Source organism: Ranitomeya imitator, chromosome 7, assembly GCF_032444005.1.
Source record: "Ranitomeya imitator isolate aRanImi1 chromosome 7, aRanImi1.pri, whole genome shotgun sequence".
Classification (NCBI taxonomy): Eukaryota; Metazoa; Chordata; class Amphibia; order Anura; family Dendrobatidae; genus Ranitomeya; species Ranitomeya imitator.
In genome coordinates this window covers 70495746-70519718 of record NC_091288.1, presented here as the reverse complement: position 1 = coordinate 70519718, position 23973 = coordinate 70495746, and the positions used below count along the sequence as shown (strand labels likewise).

General features: G+C 39.8%; 2 protein-coding genes across 2 annotated transcripts in view; one reads left to right on the top strand and one right to left on the bottom strand.

The window, feature by feature from the left end:
• The window catches only part of CPS1 (carbamoyl-phosphate synthase 1), a 111222-nt gene extending 95006 nt beyond the window's left edge, over positions 1-16216 (top strand). Inside the window, exons 33-38 of the mRNA XM_069735370.1 lie at positions 37-111; positions 2208-2306; positions 4170-4229; positions 7113-7222; positions 7862-7991; positions 14697-16216. Coding sequence (XP_069591471.1) covers positions 37-111; positions 2208-2306; positions 4170-4229; positions 7113-7222; positions 7862-7991; positions 14697-14795 — 573 coding nt within the window. The 3' untranslated portion in view covers positions 14796-16216. The remainder of the gene's footprint in view (positions 1-36; positions 112-2207; positions 2307-4169; positions 4230-7112; positions 7223-7861; positions 7992-14696) is intronic.
• A 3577-nt stretch (positions 16217-19793) lies between these two features.
• Positions 19794-21252, bottom strand: LOC138645863 (uncharacterized). The gene is made up of 3 exons (XM_069735369.1): positions 21034-21252; positions 20592-20751; positions 19794-20513 (listed from the first exon to the last, which is right to left on the bottom strand). Exons 1-3 carry the CDS (start codon positions 21065-21067, stop codon positions 19931-19933), a joined length of 777 nt encoding a protein of 258 aa, XP_069591470.1. The 5' UTR covers positions 21068-21252; the 3' UTR covers positions 19794-19930.
• Between the last annotated feature and the right edge of the window lie 2721 nt (positions 21253-23973).

Sequence of the window (23973 nt, the reverse complement as noted above, 5' to 3'; positions counted from 1 at the left end):
ACCATGTTCATGCTAATGATCACCATCTTTACACAGGCACCAATGTTCTCCTGGCCACGCTTGAGAGGAGCTGATCCAGTTCTGCGTTGTGAGATGGCGTCTACTGGTGAGGTAAGTTTCACATCCTAAATAATTTCCATACTTGGAAGTTCTGATGGCTGTTATTGAACTATCTAGGTATTACAATCAAAAAAGATATTAATTTGTGATCTCTTGGCTAGAGTTGAGCTAATATTTCACAAATCAGTTCCGATTACGATCGGCGGCAAATATTGTATTTGCAATATTTGCCGAACACAGCCGAACGTCAATGGAGTCAATTGGAGAAATGAACGAATATGATCAGAATCGATCAAACATAAATTCGGCACAAATAGGGTGCCAATATGGCACAAATATGGCAAATTCAGATTCGGAGACCGATTCTGAACATATTCGCTCAACTCTACTATTGGCCTAAACAATAAAAAAAATAAAAAACTCCTGTTTTAAGCTGGCCATATTTGCCATATACATATGATAGCGGTTAGCATGGCGTTCAATCGTCAGATACCTACGTCACCCGAGCATGGATGCGTTTTCAATTTCACTCCTGAAATGATTCTGGTGTTGTAGAGTTTTCTGATGGGTTCCTTTTAACAATAAATAATACCAAATTTAAGGTGAGATCCTATTTGAGTTCTCCTAATTTTATCGTATTTGAAAAAAGACAAACACATGAAAAAGTTTGAAGCACAAAATGAATTTGATCAAATAAGCATTCAGAATAAACAACAACGAACAGTAAAGCACGGCAGCTCCGTCACATGGAACTCTAGTAAACAACTAGATAAACTCAGATAAGAGGAGCAGTAGATATGGAAGAAGTTGGCAAATAAGGGATAAGTGACTCCTAAATGGGATGTACGAGACTGAAAGGTAGAAAAGTGACGTTTAATTTGGTTGATATTAGAAGACAGAGCTAGAATAAAAAAGGAACAGCTAAAATTGGTAAATAATTGGTTCTTATATGATAGAAACAGGAAAGATAAATATCTTGGTACCGTGTTAGCCAATAGATAGAAAAATATTTAGAATTGAGAGTCCTCAGTGGTTGATACCTTTTAATGGCTAACTGAAAAGATGGTAACAAATTGCAAGCTTTCAAGACTACACAGGTCTCTTCATCAGGCACAGACTTAAGCAAATTCTGAGGAATCACATATTTATACTTTCCAATATTTATGGACACAACTGTTTATCACTTATCACTCTCCCATAATGACAGTTCTGTGCAGTGTTGTGTATAAATATGTGATTCTTCAGAATTTGCTTTAGTCTTTGCCTGATGAAGAGACCTGTGTAGTCTCGAAAGCTTGCAATTTGTTACCATCTTTTCAGTTAGCCATTAAAAGGCATCAACCACTGAGGACTCTCAATTCTAAATATTTTTCTATATGATAGAAAAACATTTTAATATTGTTTCTAGTTAGTTATTGTTATTAGTTTTTGCTATCTGAAAACAACATAATGTGGAGACTGAGACCCTGGTTCCAGCGATATGTCATTTAGTTTACTGGGTGCAGCAGTTGTGATACGATCACATATTTCAGATATAGCAGTTAGCAGAGCTCAGAAAGCTGCACTCGCCCACAACACAGCTTTCTGTGCACATTGTATAGTGACAGTCATATGCTAATTAGTACTGGGGGGCTTGGTTGGACCAGGATGCATGAGAGCGTCCAGTCCTCTAGCGTTACTCTGCTGATGATAAAACACTCATCTTATTTAAATAAGAGCACACAGCCTAATAAGGTACTCATCACTGAAATCAGTGTCTCAGCAACTATCTCGTGCTGATCTCAGATTACACAGCAAAAAACTGCTGTCTGATTTATTTTAAAGGTGTAATTCCTTGAATACTTTTGTCGCTTTTGAGCATAAAAGTATTTACACAGATATTTCAAGCTAACACGGTACTCTAATATCATTTTTTCAGAATTTGGTATTGTACACCACAATAATGTATTAAAATTAATTTAAAGCACCACTGCAGCAATGATGAGCGATCAACGATCTCTAATACCTGGTTCTGTGCACATGGGCTACCATTGTTCTCGGCAGCGCAGATCCTGTTAGCACTGAGTGATGTGCTGCCGAGAACGATGATCTTTTATCCAGACCAAAAGATCTTTTCACCTGATTAACAAGCATTTTTTTCTTTTCAGGTGGCTTGCTATGGACAAAACATCTACTCTGCCTTCCTGAAGGCCATGATCTCTACTGGTTTTAAACTGCCCCAAAAGGGAATTCTGATTGGAATCCAGGTCAGTACAACAGAACTTGATATACTAACTCTGTAGCATAACTATATTGTAAGTAAAAACCAGCATGACCGCTCCACAGTGGAATATGTACCAGTTTACGCACAAGGGTTGCAACATTTGTTAATGATTTATAGTAAGTACCGGTAATGGGCAAAATTGAAAACTGTATAGCTGGCCAGCGATGCAACAAAAATAATGAAAAATAGTATAAAGTAATGAACTGCAGTTGAATAGAAATTATATTTTAACATTATTTTTATATTTGCACTTAATCCCCTTCAGAATATAAATAGCACGAAAAATATTCTTAAAAGGGGTAATCTGTAGGGATAAAACATTTTCATATGCTCCGATAAAGCATCAGAGAGGGAGAGTGAGATGCACATGCAAAGAAAGTCTCTTTGGTGGACATAATCTGGGCATGCACTTAATTTACGTAGTCATCCATTCATTTAAATGGCCTGCATGTCATACTGCAGTTCCTCTCTGGTGGGAAAATGTACGGTCATATTTAGATTTCCTCAGAAATAACAACTAAACAAGGACTGATAGGCTGCTACATAGTGTTTCTGGTAATGTTTCTGCCATACATGATGAGAAAGCTCTTGGCGCATGTATCATACATATCTATAGACCCATATTGTACTGATGGAGGCCAAACAAGTGGCCGTTGTTGGGCTAATATGTGTCCCAATACTTTTCTTGCTATATGGAATAGTTTAGCAAATGTACTGAGGCATTTAATAAAAGGCCGTAGACCAGGGGTGTCCAACTGCATTCCTCGAGGGCTGCAAACAGGTCATGTTTTCAGGATTTCCTTGTACTGCACAGGTGATAATTTAATCACCAACTCATTATTTGTGTAGGTGATTAAATTATCACCTGTGCAGTACAAGGAATTCCTGAAAACATGACCTGTTTGCAGCCCTCGAGGAATGCAGTTTGACAGCCCTGCCGTAGACACACTAGCGCATCACATCTGTTGTGAGATCATCCGATATGCTACTGACACTTGGCTCCTGTTCTGCTACGAGTGTGCGCCGAGTATCAGTGCTACTATGCTCCAATCCTCTTGCAGGTGCAGAGGAGATGGAGAAAGTAATTTCTCCATCTCCTCTGCTGCCCGGGTCGGCGGGAATCCTACTGCTCTTGGTTGATATCCGAGTGCAGTGCGATGTTTCACACCTTCCCATAGACTTTTTTGGGTGCTATCCAAATTTGGCATGCAATCTGAGCATGCTGCCGAATTTTGCCTGTCCAATAGCGAGCAGGAAAAAAAACGCCACCGAGAACAGAACCATAGGATTAAATTGGTACGAATGCAATCCAATTTTTAATCGAATAGCATTCGCCTGATTTAATCACGAGTCCTAACAAGGAAATCGTACTCCTAAATTTTTTAAAGTTTGGGAGACTATGAGTTACAGATGCTGCTGCTTTCCTATATTGTGACATTGGAGGAGAAACTGCGTAAGGGAATCTTCCCGGTGTATGCATCCAATGGTTATCACAAAACCTAGTGTGAAGTAGTCTTCCAGAAGTCCGACCTGCAGTAATCCGCCGATCTACATAGTAGAGGCTGTATTTATAAAACAAGTCCTTTAAAAAAAAAAATAGAAACAATATAAATATTTTTATGGTTAAGATAAAAGGTAATTTCACGACAAAATAATGTACATGTTTTCCGGTATGAAGCTTGATAATTGCTGTATAATTGTGCTCATAATATAATAATTGGATTATAATGCTGTCGTCTACACAACTTTTCCATATAATTTGTGTGCTATATAATCAATGCTTAAAAAGTAGAATAAAACTTATGTTTTAGTTTAACTTTTCTTTCCTTTCATTGATGTATTGTAGCATTCATTCCGTCCCCACTTCCTTGGCACTGCCCAGCAACTGAAAGATGAAGGATTCAAGGTAGAAAAACATTTTCTTTTACTAATCATTAGCCAAGAAAAATACGCCATTGTCTATGGAGCAGTTTTTCAAAGTGTGACTGACTACTAAATAGCAGAAGATACGTGAATTCATGTATTTTTACAGTAAATCTTGTTTTTTGATATTTAAATATTCAAACAAGAATTATATAAATAAATGTAAAAAATCACATGAAGAATAGTCATTTTAAAATGTTTTCCTTCTTTAATGTCACCAATGTTAAAACATGACTTTAAATCAAACTGAATATGAAAAAAATATATAACTAAAACACACATTTCTAAAAACACTAAAAGCTCCTATTCACAGTTTTGGATTCTATTTAGACCACAGTAGTGGAGGAAAAAATGAATCAAGTAAGAATTATGCTAACTGTCATGCCTCAGGATTCAATCAGGCAGTCTTGTGTTTGTCTGCCGGCGTCTCTATCCGCTGGAGATCTGGTTGCTGTTTGTTCGTCCACTCCTTTCTTACAGCAGGTGTTTTCCTTCTGCTATTTGGCCTCTCCTATCACTCTGCTTCTTCTATTTCTACTTCTGCAAACCTCACTACATCCTCTGTTCTCTGCTGGTGATAGCTTACAACTACCCTTTTTGGTAGTGAAGGAGTAGTCTACGAGTTATCTGTGTGATTTTGGTTGTGTGTGTATTTCCTTATCCTCTCCCATATGGTTGGTCATTCCTATTGTGCCCTTGTATTCCATTTTGGTGTTTCATGAGCATATTTGTTTGATTGCAGTTTCCTTTCATTTCCCTGCCTGTCTGGTTTGTGCTATCCATTTCACAGCTGTCCCATACCTCCCTGGGTGGGAGAGGGAATAGTTTCAATGTGCGTTCAGGAGCATAGTAAAGTGAGCGACTCAGGCCTCTCCACCTTTAAGAGTACCTTTAGGACAGGGATAGTGAGGGCCCCATCTCCAGGGGCTACTATGACAGTGGTCATCAGATCAAAGGCATTTTTTAAACCCAGGGTTTATACTTCAGTAATCAGAATCTTTTCCATGCCTCTATATGAATGCTTACTGAATGGAAAATACAATATAATATATAAGTGGAATGCTCTCACCAATATTTTGTTAGCGACTATATCATTCAGCTAAATATCCAACCAGCAGCTCACTTTCTTGTATAGATGGGTAGGGGGATCCGGACCTGGCCCTATTGTGTCCTAATCAGCAGTTAACGGTCCTTTGCCCTCAAGACTCCCACCCTTACAAGGGCAATCCACAACTCACCCAAGTGGAAAAATGCCCAACAAAAACACTACTTGCTTGCCATAATATTGGTACTCACCTCGCTGTAAAATAATTGATTTAGTGAGATTTTTGGGAATTTGGACACTGGTCACTGATCACCCCCTGTTTTTATTATCTAGTGTTTATTTGCTATATAGCATCTTTAATGTCACCCATAATCTGTACAATCCAATTGAAAAATAAACAAATATTTTCAGGTGAAAAAAATAAAAATAAAAAGTATTATGTTTGCATAAAAATGTACTCCCTTAAACTAATACATTACGAAAGTACTCATTGAATTTATGACGACATTGAGTCTTTTTGGGTAGGAGTCTATCGGCATGGCACAACTAGAATAAGGAACCATTGACCACTCTTTAGTAGCTCCAAGTCTGTCAGATTTCATACTTAGGGTTGTTATTTGTGCTGAAAAGTAACATTCCTTTTCAACCTCCTAATTTTAGCAGAGGCATGAAGAAATTGATTGATATTTAGAACTGTTGATAATTCCCTCCACTTTGACCAAAACCCTAGTTACAGATGCTGATAAACAGCCCCAAAGCATAATGCTGCCTCCACCATGCTTCACTGTGGGTATGGTGCTCTTTTGGTAATGTGCAATGTTGGATTTGCACCAAACATACCTTTTGGAATTTTGGCTAAAACATTCAGCCTTGGTCTCAATATACCATGTTTTCCCAAACATAGCAAACCTGGTAGTTTTTCTTTGTTAGAAAATGCTTTTGTATTGCCGCCCTAACCCACAGGTCAGTCATGTATAAAATAGGTCATATATATGAAAAATATGTGAGATTGTCATCACATACAGTGCACAACCAGTACTTGTCAGATATTCCTGCAGCTCCTGTTATGTTGCTGTAGGCCTCTTGGTAGTCTCGAAGAAGAAAAAGGATTTTTGTATTTTCATAAATTTGTGAGGGACATCCATTCTAAGTAATGACATATTTGTGCAAAATTTATGCTACTTCTTGATAACTGCCTTCTCATTGTTCTATGATATATCTATTGCCTTGAAAACATTTTTATACCCTTCTCCTGACTGATAACTTTCAGCATTGAGATCCCTTTGCTGTGTTGTAAGCTGTTTATGGGCCTTTTTTTTATATAAAATGCAACTAAGAAAACATCAGGAAAATACTATTAGAACATTTAAACTTTATATGGAGTTAATAAAAATTGCCTTAAATGATGACAGCTGTGTACATACTACTATATAACGTGTTTAAAGTGATTTTCTAATTCTGAAGGCAACCACTTCCCCAATTATAAGATGTTCACACTTATGTAACCACATTATTCTAGATTTGTTGTTTTTCTTTTCCCCCTCAAAATAATTTCAGTTTATTGACATTAAAAATGGAAAAAGTTCAGAAATGATTCTTCTTCTTGGTATGCTTTTATATGACAAAAACCTGGCAATTTTTACAATTTTTGTAGACTTTTTATATCCATTGTAGAAAGACAGACATGTATATTATACATGTACTAATAGTTATTTCATCTTTATTGACCATTTTAACATATTTGCAAGTCATACTTGATGCCACAGATACCAGGCATAGTCTAAACTTTATATTTGTTTCTTTTTCTCACCTTTTATACAGCTGTATGCTACTGAGGCCACTGCAGACTGGCTCAATGCAAACGATGTTCCCGCTACAGCTGTTGCTTGGCCTTCCCAGGAGGGACAGTCCAGTTCTCCCTCAATCTCCAAGTATGTTCTAAAATCCCAATAATTGTAATTTATATATGAGAGTGCATGTTGTGTCACAGTAACTGGTTAACACGACTGGAACACTATGTACAGTAAATGTAAAACATAATTACTATACAAACACTGCATTGTGGCTGGAATAGTGTGGTCAATTCTAATGCAATGAAACAGGGAAAATGAAAACAAAGTAATATGTTGTGGATGAGACCTGGATAATAAATATTGGCATTTGAGTCTGTTTTCATGATTGCCTGAACAACAGCAATCTATTATAGTGGGTCCTATTGTGCAGTTAATCCGCCGTCTCTACTATGGCGTTGTGTTTAAGCAAAAGTCTAAAAAACACAACTAAACTAAATAGATTGATAAAATATGTTGTAGCTTGGCTTTATCCCTACCAGTGTTACTTTATAGCTAATATACAGATTTCTTTTATGTCTAATCTACTTTACCTGGATGATTTAGCACTGAATTTACTGATACAATGTATTGGAGTGCTTTAAAATATATTTTAAGGCAAAATATATTTTAAGGCAAACTTTATTTTGGCTAGAAAAATAAATAATTGCTGCGTTAACATTCAAATTTGGGATGCAAAGTAATTTTCTGCCATAGCTCATAATACTCTTCTTTTTTCAGGTTGATCAAGGAAGGCAACATTGACATGGTAATTAACTTACCAAACAGCAACACAAAGTACGTGCGCGACAACTTTATAATAAGGAGGGCTGCAGTGGACAGTGGACTTGCATTACTCACCAATTTCCAGGTCAGTGACAGTTATCTTTATAAACATGTATAAAAGCAGAACTGACCACACACTTAAGCCCCATGTACACACTTGATGGTTGTTAGCCGAACGATGGTTCATCTGATAAGCCATCTTGGCCATCCCTCCTTTATACAGAGGAGCGCTTGATCAGCCGAGTGCCCCTGTGTTCTTTATCACAGAGCCATTGCCAAAAATGTCCGGCAGCAGCTTATCTCCAGGAGACAATAAGATCAACAGTTCAAAATCCAAAATGCCAGATTAATTCTCCCCCCCGATAACAAATTGTCTAGGGCTTCCATACACTTCCATACACTTGACTGTCAGCCAAACTCGTCGATATCAGTGGATTCAACTGACGTTAGTCTTTTGTATATGGGGGACTTTAGAGTAGCTGCTGGCTGAACAAATTTGCATCAATTAGATACAGCAGATTTCAATGTAAACCCAACCCCTTCACTCTGGCTTGGGCTTTTTCAGTAGAAAATTTGGTAAAATAATGTACCTAACCATCTTGAAAAAAGTAATAGCTGTGAAATAAATGCAGGGGTACAGAACTCAGAATCAGAATTAGAGTGGCAATCCACCTGCATATTTTAAATAAAAAAAACTATCCAGTATGTTCTAAAATAACTAAATAAAGTATACTCACCTTTACAATTCACTGCCACCTATCTTATAATGGTTTCATGGTCATCTGCCAGTGTCCATACTCCCTGATACAGCTGGATGAACATGTAACTGCTCCAACCAGTCTCTCGCCTCAGGGGTAGACTTTGCAATGGCAGCTCGTAGGAAGGATGTTCTTGCTGCCTAGAGACAGATTTTACTAGAGTTACAGATGAGGCAGTCATGCTACATGTTATGGTGAGTCACATTCTTGAAGCCCTCAGTTTGGGTGAGCAGTTTTTGTGCAGAAAGAAGAAATGATGTTGATGCAGTGAAGTGAACAGGTGGAAGCAAGGGAGACTGTAATGGCTGGACAGCAACAGGAGATGTGGAGTAGACGGGCAGATTCCGACGCTAGTGTGAAAGTAGCCTAACACACTGTTGCAGTGCAAATTCCTTTTAAAGGCAGCCTCCTGCTAGACATAAGCTTTATGCAGGACCAAATCATTTTTTAACAGCTACTTCTAATTTAATTTAATATACCTTTGCTTTTAGTGCGTATGCTTGTATATGAATTGAGAAGAAAGTAGGAAGCTCAACAAAGAGACCGGTTAAGTGGAGATGAGTCAATGGCACAGCTGAGTAGACTTGATGATGTGGCAAGGCAGAATATGCACCAGGGTTCTGAGTGGCACTGATCAATGACGTAGCAGAGTCTTGTGATGTAGCAGACATGTGTAGTTCATATATTAAGGGATGTATTGTACCAAATTCACGGAGCCCAATGATGTAACAGTTGAGAAGGTCAGGCCCCTCACAGCTGATCTCAACTCCCAGATGATTCAGGAGGACCTCACTGACTGAGGTATGTCTCGACACCACTACTCTGAGTCCATTTGATGTAGATCACAGGCTCCTTGTTGTGCCACTGCATCTTCAATTCCCTATAGGAGAACATGTGTTCCAGCTTGGCCAACTTCTCCTTTACGACCCTCAGGTCTGGTTATACCGTAGCTTCTTACATAGTTGAGATAATCATTTGCCTTAGACCCACTTGCCCGAGATAAGGAATCCTTCATTCAGTGTAGTACTTGCTAGGCCCCTTTGTCTGAGATTGTGAATCCATCACCCACTTAGTGCTTATTTCCTTCAGAACATGCTATCCGATATGTCCTCCTTTCTTGGAACACAAATACCTGTTTCAATGCAGGTCTACGAGGAACAAGCCCATAGGTCTTTTCACTTCTCAATAGTTTTTCCTATCTCCCTAACAACAGGAAACAGCATTTCCTTGTGCATACATAACTCTTCCCATACTGGGCTGGCTCCAAAAATTAACCCTATCTACAGCTAAGGCTACTTTCACACTGGCGTTTTTTGCAATACGTCGCAATGCGTCATTTATGGCAAAAAACGCATCCTGCAAAGTTGTTTGCAGGATGTGTTTTTGCCCCATAGATTAACATTAGCGACGCACTGCAACGCATTGCCACACATAGCAACCATCGTGCGACGGTTGCGCCGTGTTGTGGCGGACCGCCGGGAGCAAAAAACTTTAAATGTAACGTTTTTTGCTGCCGACGGACCGCTTTTTCCGACCGCACATGCGTGGCCGGAACTCCGCCCCCACCTCCCCGCACCTCACAATGGGGCAGTGGATGCGCCGGAGAAATACATCCGCTGCACCCGTAGTGCGGCGCATCAAACGCTAGCGTCGGAATCTCGGCACGACGCATTGCGACGGGCAGATTCCGACGCTAGTGTGAAAGTAGCCTAACACACTGTTGCAGTGCAAATTCCTTTTAACCCCTTCATGACCCAGCCTATTTTGACCTTAAAGACCTTGCCGTTTTTTGCAATTCTGACCAGTGTCCCTTTATGAGGTAATAACTCAGGAACGCTTCAACGGATCCTAGCGGTTCTGAGACTGTTTTTTCGTGACATATTGGGCTTTATGTTAGTGGTAAATTTAGGTCAATGAATTCTGTGTTTATTTGTGATAAAAACGGAAATTTGGCGAAAATTTTGAAAATTTCGCAATTTTCACATTTTGAATTTTTATTCTGTTAAACCAGAGAGGTATGTGACACAAAATAGTTAATAAATAACATTTCCCACACGTCTACTTTACATCAGCACAATTTTGGAAACAAAATTTTTTTTTACTAGGAAGTTATAAGGGTTAAAATTTGACCAGCGATTTCTCATTTTTACAACGAAATTTACAAAACCATTTTTTTTAGGGACCACCTCACATTTGAAGTCAGTTTGAGGGGTCTATATGGCTGAAAATACCCAAAAGTGACACCATTCTAAAAACTGCACTCCTCAAGGTGCACAAAACCACATTCCAGAAGTTTATTAACCCTTCAGGTGCTTCACAGCAGCAGAAGCAACATGGAAGGAAAAAATGAACATTTAACTTTTTAGTCACAAAAATGATTTTTCAGCAACAATTTTTGTATTTTCCCAATGGTAAAAGGAGAAACTGAACAACGAAAGTTGTTGTCCAATTTGTCCTGAGTACGCTGATACCTCATATGTGGGGGTAAACCACTGTTTGGGCGCACGGCAGGGCTTGGAAGGGAAGGAGCGCCATTTGACTTTTTGAATGAAAAATTGGCTGCACTCTTGAGCGGACACCATGTCGCGTTTGGAGAGCCCCTGTGTGCCTAAACATTGGAGATCCCCCACAAATGACCCCATTTTGGAAACTAGACCCCCAAAGGAACTAATCTAGATGTGTGGTGAGCACTTTGAACCCTCAAGTGCTTCACAGAAGTTTATAACGCAGAGCCATGAAAAAAAAAATAAAATTCTTTTCTCAAAAACGATTTTTTAGCCCGCAATTTTTTATTTTCCCAAGGGTAACAGGAGAAATTTGACCCCAAAAGTTGTTGTCCAGTTTCTCCTGAGTACGCTGATACCCAATATGTGGGGGTAAACCACTGTTTAGGCACATGCTGGGGCTCGGAAGTGAAGTAGTGACGTTTTGAAATGCAGACTTTGATGGAATGCTCTGCGGGCGTCACGTTGCGTTTGCAGAGCCCCTGATGTGGCTAAACAGTAGAAACCCCCCACAAGTGACCCCATTTTGGAAACTAGACCCCGAAAGGAACTTATCTAGATGTGAGGTGAGCACTTTGAACCCCCAAGTGCTTCACAGAAGTTCATAACACAGAGCAGTGAAAATAATAATTACGTTTTCTTTCCTCAAAAATAATTTTTTAGCCCAGAATTTTTTATTTTCCCAAGGGTTACAGGAGAAATTGGACCACAAAAGTTGTTGTCCAGTTTCTCCTGAGTAAGCTGATACCCCATGTGTGGGGGTAAACCATTGTTTGGGCACACGTGGGGGCTCAGAAGGTAAGTAGTGACTTTTGAAATGCAGACTTTGATGGAATGGTCTGCAGGCGTCAAGTTGCGTTTGCAGAGCCCCTGGTGTGCCTAAACAGTAGAAACCCCACACAAGTGACCCCATTTTGGAAACTAGACCCCCAAAGGAACTTATCTAGATATGTGGTGAGCACTTTGAACCCCCAAGTGCTTCACAGACGTTTACAATGCAGAGCCGTGAAAATAAAAAATCATTTTTCTTTCCTCAAAAATGATGTTTTAGCAAGCAATTTTTTATTTTCTCAAGGGTAACAGGAGAAATTGGACCCCAGTAATTGTTGCGCAGTTTGTCCTGAGTATGCTGGTACCCCATATGTGGGGGTAAACCACTGTTTGGGCACACGTCGGGGCTCGGAAGTGAGGGAGCACCATTTGACTTTTTGAATACAAGATTGGCTGGAATCAATGGTGGCGCCATGTTGCGTTTGGAGACCCCCTGATGTGCCTAAACAGTGGAAACCCCTCAATTCTAACTCCAACACACCCGTAAACCTTATCCCAACTGTAGCCGTAACCCTAATCACAACCCTAACCCCAACACACCCGTAACCCCAACACACCTCTAACCCTAACCACAACCCTAATTCCAACCCAACCCTAAGGCTATGTGCCAACGTTGCGGATTCGTATGAGATTTTTCAGCACCATTTTTGAAAAATACGCGGGTAAAAGGCACTGCGTTTTACCTGCGGATTTACCATGGATTGCCAGTGTTTTTTGTGCGGATTTCACCTGCGGATTCCTATTGAGGAACAGGTGTAAAACGCTGCGGAATCCGCACAAAGAATTGACATGCTGCGGAAAATACAACGCAGCGCTCCCGCGCGGTATTTTCCGCACCATGGGCAGAGCGGATTTGGCTTTCCATATGTTTACATGGTACTGTAAACCTGATGGAACACTGCTGCGGATCCGCAGCCAAATCCGCACCGTGTGCACATAGCCTAATTCTAAAGGTATGTGCACACGCTGCGGAAAACGTTGCGGATCCGCAGCAGTTTCCCATGAGCTTACAGTTCAATGTAAACCTATGGGAAACAAAAATCGCTGTACACATGCTGCGGAAAAACTGCACGGAAACGCAGCGGTTTACATTCCGCAGCATGTCACTTCTTTGTGCGGATTCCGCAGCGGTTTTACAACTGCTCAAATAGAAAATCGCAGTTGTAAAACCGCAGTGAAATGCGCAGAAAGACCGCGGTAAATCCGCCATAAATCCGCAGCGGTTTAGCACTGCGGATTTATCAAATCCTCTGCAGAAAAATCCGCATAGGACCAGAATACGTGTGCACATCCCGAACCCTAACCCTGACCCTACCCCTACCCCTAACCCTACCCCTAACCCTAACCCCAACCCTACCCCTAACCCTAACCCTAGTTCTTACCCCAACCTTAGTGGAAAAAAAAAGATATATTTATTTTTTTTATTGTCCCTACCTATGGGGGTGACAAAGGGGGGGGGTCATTTACTTTTTTTTTATTTTGATCACTGAGATAGGTTATATCTCAGTGATCAAAATTCACTCTGGAACGAATCTGCCAGCCGGCAGATTCGGCGGGCGCACTGCACATGCGCCCGCCATTTTGGAAGATGGCGGCGCCCAGGAAAGAAGACGGACGGACCCCGGGAGGCCAGGTAAGTATAAGGGGGGGAGATCAGGGCACGGGGGGGGCGTCGGAGCACGGGGGGGGTGGATCGGAGCATGGGGGGGTGGATCGGAACACGGGGGGGTGGATTGGAGCACGGAGTGGGGGATCGCTGTGCGGGCAGGTGGATCGGAGCACGGGGGGGATCGCTGTGCGGGGGGATCGCTGTGCGGGGGCGGGGGGATCGGAGTGCGGGGGGGTTTGATTGGAGCACGGGGGCTGTGATTGGAGCACGGGGGGAGCGGACAGGATGCACATTAGTGTTTCCAGCCATGGCCGATGATATTGCAGCATCGGCCATGGCTGGATTGTAATATTTCACCATTTTTTTTAGGTGAAATATTACAAATCGCTCTGATTGGCAGTTTCACTTTCAACAGCCAATCAGAGCGATCGTAGCCACGGGGGGGTGAAGCCACCCCCCCTGGGCTAAACTACCACTTCCCCCGTCCCTGCAGATCGGGTGAAATGGGAGTTAACCCTTTCACCTGATCTGCTGGGACGCGATCTTTCCATGACGCATATGCTGCGTCATGGGTCGGAATGGCACCGACTTTCATGACGCAGCGTATGCGTCAAAGGTCGGGAAGGGGTTAAAGGCAGCCTCCTGCTAGACATAAGCTTTATGCAGGACCAAATCATTTTTTAACAGCTACTTCTAATTTAATTTAATATACCTTTGCTTTTAGTGCATATGCTTGTATATGACTTGTCAATAGCGTGTCTGTTATGTAACAGTATTATAATGTGGACAGCTATAGAACGGTAATCTGGTGTTTCGCATGTCATTCACTCCTCGCTTACATTCAATATGAACACCTACTTCCGTCGTTGCATCAACCATTCATTTCTCACATAATGGAGACTGCGTAAAATGTTCTCTCTCATACTCGAGTAAATTAACATTTAATCAATATAAGTTACTGTGCTGCTAACAATTGAGAAGCAGCAAATAAATGGGGTCAGGTCATCAGACCGGCACATTCACAATTCTGTAAAGATTACATAACTATAAATCATGTTTTTTACATAAATTTTGAATATATTTTCTAGGTGGTGAAAATGTTTGCTGAAGCTATGAAATATTCTGGAGACCTGGATGCTAAGAGTCTTTTCCACTACAGACAATTTGGAGGGGCAAGGCCTACATAAGAAGCCTTAACGTTTCTGAACCCGCTCTTCTGACCCATAGGACCATCTTACTGAATGAAGATTTTTGTTGGTCACTTGTTTACTTTCAATTGTATTTTACTTTATTAGAAGGAGGCAAATGTCAATTTGATAATGTCTTTGTGGTGTTGAACATGTGAAATCTGTAACTCTTAGTATACAGCAGGAATTACAAGTTAGAATCGCCTCTACATTTTCTATGCCACCATGAAATATTAAAACATAAAAACATAACTAAGGCCATCGCATATTTAATGCAGTTATTACCTAATGAATACAACAAAAAACAACCTGAGCAATCAAAATGAAGGATGTAAATGATCAGAAGAACCACAGAGTCACATGCTGAACCAATAATATAATCGCAAAAAAATGCCAAATCATGAATAATTAAAACTATATCTTTTGAAAACCAGAAAGAAATAGACAAGATAACAAACAGATTTCCAATTGAGAGAAAAAAAAGCATAAAACTACGAGAGGCGTAATAAATTATATTGCCACCAAAGTAAAAACTAAATATTATACATGATTAAAACAGATGCCAGTACCGATCCTGCAACTTTTAATTAATCACAGCTAATCCAGTATATTGCTAATTTGTATTTATTTACATTATTATAATTATGGATTTATTGGTATCTTTTGTGATTACATTAGTTCAGGATTTTATAACCCAAGTCTGTTTTTCAATGGACAAAAATTAAATTACTTAGCATCTCCGATGTAAAAAATAATAAACAGGTAAAGAATAGATACAAAGCTTCCCCACAAACAGTTAGTAAAAGACACACCACCATTACAGCACATGACAGCTTGTTTGGTACACCATTAATGAGACTGTATGGTACCACGACCACTTTACATACAGTGTTCTCAGTATAAAGCTTCTCATTCTTTGCCTGAAATTGACCAAATCCAATTGTATATGAGTATGGCAAGTTTGTCCAAAAAACTGAAGTATGAATGGTGGAAATCTAAATGATATTTATCATTGGTTAAGTCTTCCTGGCCCAAACCTGCCCAATGTAGGACACCATCAGTAAATAATTCTATCATGCAACCCCTAGAAATAAAAGTAAAGCGCTCAAGTTACAAAGACTATCTAATTCAGAAGGAGAGTACAACAAAAGTAAGTTCTACCTAACTCCAAAAATGTGACTAATGCTAATTGTCTAGAATCAGGGAGTAACACAAGTCTGGAGCTTGTAATATAAAGATCACATACAGTTACAGTAAAAACTCTGGAAAATGGTTGTACTGAACTGGAAGCATTGAAATTGTGATGTGAGACATTGGATATGTTGTAAACCAACTTTTTAAACACAACTGCTATAAAAAAAATAAATAGTAAATGATGAAGGATTCTAATAATGTGAAGAAATAAAGCCGAGTCTTTTTCATCTCAAGTCTCATGTCATTTTATTTAAATTTCAAAAACTGACCGCCACATCCAAACACAGACTAAGTGTGAACAGGTGCTGAACCTAGAGTCGCCAACTCATATACAGTCAAAAAAATAAGGAAGCACACTGCGGTGCTAAAACATGAAAATTGAACTGCATTACTGCACTAGAAATATGAACAAATGAGAGCGTTTAGCGCATAAATTGGCCAATTCATGTGTACCTAGTTGCCACCTTAGGGCATCTCTTGTATACCAGGTCCTACACTTTCCTTTCCTCGCTGAGAATAAACGTCTTCATTTGAATGGGTACCTGTGAAACCTCTTCTGAGGCTAAATTTCTCTCTCTCTGTGGAGGGGTAATGGACCTGCTGCGATTAAAACACCTGTGGCTAAGAGACGGAGTGCTCAGTCAGAAGGTTAGTGAATACAAATTTAAAAAAACTGACCGTCACATCCAAAAAAGTACATTTTATTTAAAGTGAAGCCTATCTATCCATCTATCTAAATATCTATCTAACTAGGATTGCTTCTCAGGAATCTTGGTGCTGGATTACTGCAAAAGTCCAGATGTCCAATATCTTTCCAGTAGGGCCCATCCTCAAAAATCTAGATAGAAGAGCTTTTAATGAGTAATATGTACTGTCTCCTTTAAAGGGAATTTGTTAGCAGTTTTTTTTCTGTCCTATCTGAGAGCAGCATAATGCAGAGTCTGAGCGTCTAATCCCAGCAATGTGTCACTTTCTGGGCTGCCCACTGAAGTTTTGATAAAAAGTACCCTGTTTTATCTGCTGCTTGCACAATCTTTGCTGAAAGTGTTGGCACCCTTGATATTGTTCCAGAAAATTTAGTTTTTCTCCCAGAAAATTATTGAATTTACATGTTTTGTAAAACACGTTTTTTTCCTTTGTGTGAATTGGAATAATACAAAAAAAAAACTGAAAAAAAAAAATAATTTCACACAAAACCTAAAAAGTGGGTCAAACAAAATTGTTGGCACCTTTACAAAATTGTGAATGAACAATTTTGTTTCAAACAGGTGATAATTGTTTACACTCACTTGTGGGAAGTAACAGGTGTGAGTTATATGAAAATCACACCTGAAACAATATGGAAAGGGGAGAAGTTGACTCAATCTTTGCTTCGTTTATGTTTGTGTGTGCCACACTAAGCACAGAGAGCAGAAAGAAAAGAAGAGAACTGTCTGAGGACTTGAGAACCAAAATTGTTGAAAAATATCAACAATCTCAAGGTTACAAGTCCATGTCCAGAGATCTTGATGTTCTTTTGTCCACAGTGCACAACATAATCATAATGCTGTTAGCTAGTTTACATACACAAGCACCACTAGATACATTTTTTATAACTTAATCAAGATGTTTACAGCCCATGTCACTGTAGCTAATCTCAATGGATGTGAACGGCAGAGAAAAATTGATGGAAGTTTACGTCACAGAATAGTCTGGATGGTGGATAAGCAGCCCCAATCAAATTCCCCCAAAATTCAAGCTGTCCTCCAGGCTCAGGGTGCATCAGTGTAAGGCTGCCGTCACACTAGCACTATTTGGTCAGTATTTTACATCAGTATTTGTAAGCCAAAACCAGGAGTGGGTGATAAATGCAGAAGTGGTAAATATGTTTCTATTATACTTTTCCTCTAAGGGTATGTGTCCACATTCAGGATTGCATCAGGATTTGGTCAGGATTTTCCATCAGTTTTTGTAAGGCTAGGTTCACATTGCGTCAAGTACATGGCGTTAAACGGATGCGTTAAACGCATGTACAGAAAAGGAGCAAAAATATGTGAAATTCGTCGTCACGGTAACGCTAGCGTTAACGCATGTGATCGCGTTTTTTCATTTTGATGTCCGTTTACGAAGTATCCGTTTGTCTGCGTTTGTCACTGTCAATAAAGTTGTTCTTTTTTTTTTTTTCCCTTTTGTCATTGTCGGGTGTGGGCACAGACTCATTCTCCATTTTGAAAGCATTGAGTGAACTTCTGCTAGCAAGATGTTTGTGTGAGCTCGTCAGATTTCGCTTGATGCGGTTGCGACTTCAGCAGAGAAAGCGTAGTTCGCAAAGGAGATATTGGATCCACGAAGTGAATTTCTTGCGGAGTACATATGGTGCCTTTCACACCCTGTATGTGCAGCTTCGGGATCATCCCTTCAAATTCCAACGCTATCTACGGATGTCTATTGAGACCTTTGATGTTCTGCTCTCGCATGTGAAGGATGAGATACATCATCATCGCAGCACTTTTCGTGAAAGCATCAGTGCGGAGCAACGTTTAGTAGTGACTGTGAGGTAATTATACATTTTTTTTATCATTATATTGACAAAGACTAGATCTCGGTATCGTGTGGCCTAATGTTCATTTAGCAATTGTATATTCTATTGTAACTAGCCATTAGATGATCATTAAAATCCTAATTTTTTTTTGCTTTTTGTTTTTGAATGTCGACAGATATCTGGCTACCGGAGAAACTTTTGCGTCACTGCATTATCAGTTTAGACTTGGGAAGTCAACAATTTGTCAACTGGTTCGGGAAACTTGTGATGCCATTTGGAACAACTTGCAACCACTTGTGCTACCAACACCAACATCAGAAATGTGGCTAGCGATTTCCCAACAGTTCGAGGATGTGGCTAATTTCCCCAATTGTATTGGTGCCGTGGACGGAAAGCACATTCGGATTCAGAAACCTGCGCATAGTGGTTCCCTCTACTATAACTATAAGAAATACTTTTCTATAGTATTGATGGCGATTGCGGATGCCAGGTACCGTTTTGTTGCTGTGGATATTGGTGCTTATGGCCGGACTAACGATTCCAGAGTATTCAGAGACTCCAACATGGGCCGATGTTTGTACAGCCAACGTTTCAACATACCCTCATCACGACCTCTTCCGGGGACCGAAGGCCCAAGTTTGCCCTATGTTTTAGTTGGTGACGAGGCCTTCCAACTAGCACAAAATCTCCTCAAGCCCTACTCAAGCCGTAGTCTAGACTCCAGCAGGCACATTTTTAATTATCGCTTGAGCCGGGCCAGACGTTATGTGGAGTGTGCCTTTGGGATTTTGACATTAAAATGGCGGATTTTACTAACCTGCATGCAACTGCAACCTGAAAATGTGGACCGTGTTGTGAAGGCGTGCATCTGTCTGCATAATTTTGTGGCGAGACATGAACCCCAGGTGGTAGACCCCGATGATTGCGAGTCGAACCTCAGTAGCATTGAATCGAATGCAGTTCGGTCAACAGCACAAATAATGAGGATTCGTGATCAATTTGCACATTATTTCACACATGAAGGCCAAGTTCCATGGCAAGACAGATACGTGTGAAAATATTGTAAAGTCTTCCTGATGTCGTGTAAAAAGTTATGTTGTTTAACCTGATGTCGTGTAAAAAGTTACCTTATGTCGTGTAAAAAGTTGTTTAACCTGATGTCGTGTAAAAAGTTACCTTATGTCGTGTAAAAAGTTATGTTGTGTTAAAAGTTAGTCATACAATAATCTTAAATTTGAAACAGTTTACTAAATGTTTATGGATTTTTCCAACAAACTGTTGGTACACAGGTTTAACATATGATATCCCATAGGGATGAAAAAAAAGGAAAATAGAAATTTACAACAAAAAACATAACAAAAAAAAAAAAAAGAAAACTTGTAACGCGGTAATTGCACCTGGCTGGGGACAGTGAACGGTACTAAAGACTTTGGTACTGCACGGGAGTATTGTCTGCCCAACTATATGATGGACTGCTACATTGTCTTTGAGGTTCCACGCTCGTTTCACCCCGGCCTCTATATTGAGGGTTGTAGGGCGGCATGTCCAGTCTTCTTGTTCCCGATGGAGCGGGTTCCTGGGGGCCCACAAATTCCTCTAGAAGCTCGTTCAGTCTTTGTCTAAACATAAGGTTTCTATGTGCCGGGATATTTTGTGCTACAGGCACATAGGACAAGAAAAGTAGCTTCCACTCATTAGCAGAGTATACAGACTCGCGTGCTTGCAGCTCGGTAATTTCTCGCCTCAGGTCTTTGAGCTCACTGCGACACATGTCCTCTACCCGTTGGAGTCCATCCACGATAATTGCATCAGCTTCATCTTTTTGTGATGCTCGCTTGCGTCCACGCTGTGATTGCAACCGGGCACTCACACCTGCAGCAACAGTGCTTCTATCCGCAGATCGTGGCTCGCTGATGCCAGACACATCTTCAGGTTGCGTTGGTTCCACTGGAGAAGGCTCCAGTTCCTCTGTCGGTCTAGGAGCAGCGGTACTGCATATCGTGCTGTAACCCCCCCAAAAAAAAAGTAAATTAGTTTCCTTTAAACAATTTTGTCTCGCACACAGACCTATTTGTACTTACGAGCGCTGAGACAATGTTTTTTGAAGAAAGAGCAGTTGGTCGTAATGCACATACGGGGTCACCCGTTTACCACTGGATCCGCTTGGTGCATTCTGACTGTTCCGGTAGTCACGGACAAAGCGATCGCGGATGGACTTCCAACGGGTATGGACAGCATCGGCTTTAAATTTAAAAAAAAAAATATATATATATATAAAAATAGTAGATAGATAGTTTTAAGATATAGGAAATATTTTTCATAGTTTGCTAGGATAGTTGACATATAAATAGTAGATAGATAGTTAAGAAATAGTTTAGAAATAGTGTATAGATAGATAGATATATAGTGTACAGATAGTTGATAATTGAGAGATAGACAACAAGTGGATAGGTTGATAGGATAGAATTTTTTATTATTTTTTTTTTGGTTAACATTTTCCGATGTTACGGCACCAATATTTACCAATTTTTTTCTTTGAGGTTGTCGACTTCTCCATGTATCGGGGATCAAAGTGACAGATTATTTGATCCCACAACTTCCGGTTCTTCACGATGTCATGGTGGGAGCTGTCGCTCTGGTCCCATATGGAGGGGTTGGCTTCCACAAGGTTGATCAGTGTCTCGTTGTGGATAGTCAATGGCTCTTCGTCAACGACAATCCTTTTTTTTTTGGCCGCTGACTTGGACTATGTAAACACAAAAAGTTATGTTGATAGTGTCAATTTCACTGGATGCCCATATTCATATATACAGAGATAGATAGATACATAGATATAGCAATAGATAGATACATAGATATAGATAGATAGATACATAGATATAGATAGATAGATAGATATAGATAGATATATAGATACATAGATATAGATAGATACATAGATATAGATAGATATAGATATATAGATACATAGATATAGATAGATATAGATAGATAGATACATAGATATAGATAGATAGATACATAGATAGATACATAAATATAGATGGATAAATATAGATAGATTGATAGATACATAAATATAGATAGATAGATAGATAGATAGATATAGATAGATATATAGATACATAGATATTGATAGATAGATAAATAGATAGATACATAGATATAGATAGATAGATACATAGATATAGATAGACAAATAGATGGAGCGATAGATAGTTGATAGATAGTTTATAGGTATAGTAGATAGAAAGTGAATAGATAGATTGTTGATAAATATTGGATAGAATATTTCTAATTTTATATTTACCACTGGCAGTTGTGGCGATGACAGACGGCTAGGGACCTTTTTTCTTTTGTGTCCTCCGTGTGCCACAACCTATTGTGTATGTAAAATGTAAAAAAAAAAAAATTAACATTAAATAATGTATTCATTGGATCAATAAATTTATGCATGAAAAATTCAACATGTGTGCTATGTACCTTTGTGCTTTTAGCATGTTTTTTGGGGGGTGGTCTAGCAGCCTCGGGCTCAGAAGACTCCTATTCACAATAAAACAATAAACGGGATTGTTATGCCTAGCTCAATACAATGGAGTTTCACACAACATTATTGTGGTTTTTTAAAGTGCAAGCCTACCGACTGTGACGAAAAAATCGCAGACACGCTGCTGCTGCTGCTGACATCTGTATCTGACATCTGTGTGCAACAAAGCAATACATGTTTAGTACACACACATCCGACGGACATTACAGACTCCCATGATGTATACTGAGATATATATATAGAAATATACTTACATTTCAGGAGAGCTATTGCAACACTCTGTCACGTGCAGTAAATGTGTGAGTGGTATATTCCTCCTTTAATGGCCGAAATCACATTTCCTGTCACATGACACATGTGACCACCCTCAAACGCTATTAAAACGTGTGGTCCTATTTGGAAATTTTTCATGATTTGCGTCTGACTGCGTTTGCCATAGCCTTCTATGGCAGAATGAACGCTTCCGTTAGTAGTGCGTTAGCTTGGCCGGACCCGAGAACGCTGCAAGCCGCGTTGAAGGTCCGTCAGAAAAAAAACGTTATGTGACAAACGCATACCAATTTAGGGATGTGTCACGATGCGTTAGACAATGCAAGTCTATGGGCGCGTTGGTATGTGCGTTACATTGCGTTTTTACTACTTAAAAACGAGTCCGTTAGACGGACACACCTAGCGCAATGTGAACCCAGCCTAAGCCAAAACCAGGAGTGGATGATAAATGCAGAAGTGGTGACATGTTTCTATTATACTTTTCCTCTAATTGTTCCACTCCTGGTTTTGGCTTACAAATACTGATGTAAAATACTGACCAAATTCTGCTAGTGTGACGGCAGCCTAAGAGGTAACTATCCATGAATTTTTTTTAATTAAGTGAACCGCTATAGCAGAAGACTCAGGAGTACCCCACTTCTGGCACAAAGAAATTAAAAAGCTAGACTGCAGACTGCCAAAATGTGCATGAGAAAGTCAAAATCCTTCTGGGAAAGCAACTTGTGAACAAATGAGACCATGATTGAGCTTCTGGTAAAGCACATCATTCTACTGTTTACCAAAAACACAAAGAGGCTTACAAAGAAAATAAAACAGTACCTGCAGTCAAATATGGTGGAGGTTAAAATGTATTTTGGTGTGATTTTGGTGTCTCTGGCACTGGCTGTCTTGACTGTGTGCAAGGCATCATGAAATCTAAATATTATTAAAGTATTTTGGGTCGCAATGTTGCGCTCAGTGTCAGAAAGCTGGGTTTGCGTCCTAGGTCTCATGGGTGTTCCAGAGGGACAATGTCCCCAAACACACTTCAAGAAGCACCCAGAATGGATGGAAAGTTCTGGAGAGTGCTGTAGAATTCTGAAGCGGCCAGCAATGAATCCAGATTTAAATCCCATTGAAAACCTGTGGAAAGATCATAACATTGTTGTTGTAAGAAGGCACCCTTCAAGTATTAGAGACCTAGAGCAGTTTGCAAAGGAAGAGTGGTCCAAAATTCCAGTTTAGAGATGTCAGAAGCTTGTTGATGGTTATAGGAAGCGACTGACTGCACTTATTTATTCCACAGATCGTGCAACTAAATATTAGATTGAGAATGCCAACAATTTTGTCCGGCCCATTTTGGGAGTTTTTGTGCGAAATGTTATCCAATTTGTTATTTTTCTCTTTCTTTGTGTAGTTCCAATACACACAAAGGAAATAAACATGTGTATAATAAAACATGTGCAATTGGAATAATTTTCTGGTAGAAATACTTCATTTTCTGGAACAATTTCAGTGGTGCCAATACTTTTGGCCATGACTGTGTGACATTTTTCTGATTGCTGAGCACTGTATAACCCAACACACACTACTGATTTACAGCTTTCTGTGAACACTGTGCATAGGCAGAAAGCTGCCAATCATTGCTGGGGGCAGGATTATACAGA

Bases quoted from the DNA above. Each gene is read 5' to 3' on its own strand.
- LOC138645863 (XM_069735369.1), bottom strand. From the start codon at position 21,067: ATGGAGAAGTCGACAACCTCAAAGAAAAAAATTG. The intron at 20,752-21,033 runs GTAAATATTGGT...TTAAATTTAAAG, and splicing joins AACCTCAAAGAAAAAAATTG to CCGATGCTGTCCATACCCGT. The intron at 20,514-20,591 runs GTAAGTACAAAT...GGGGGGTTACAG, and splicing joins AAAACATTGTCTCAGCGCTC to CACGATATGCAGTACCGCTG.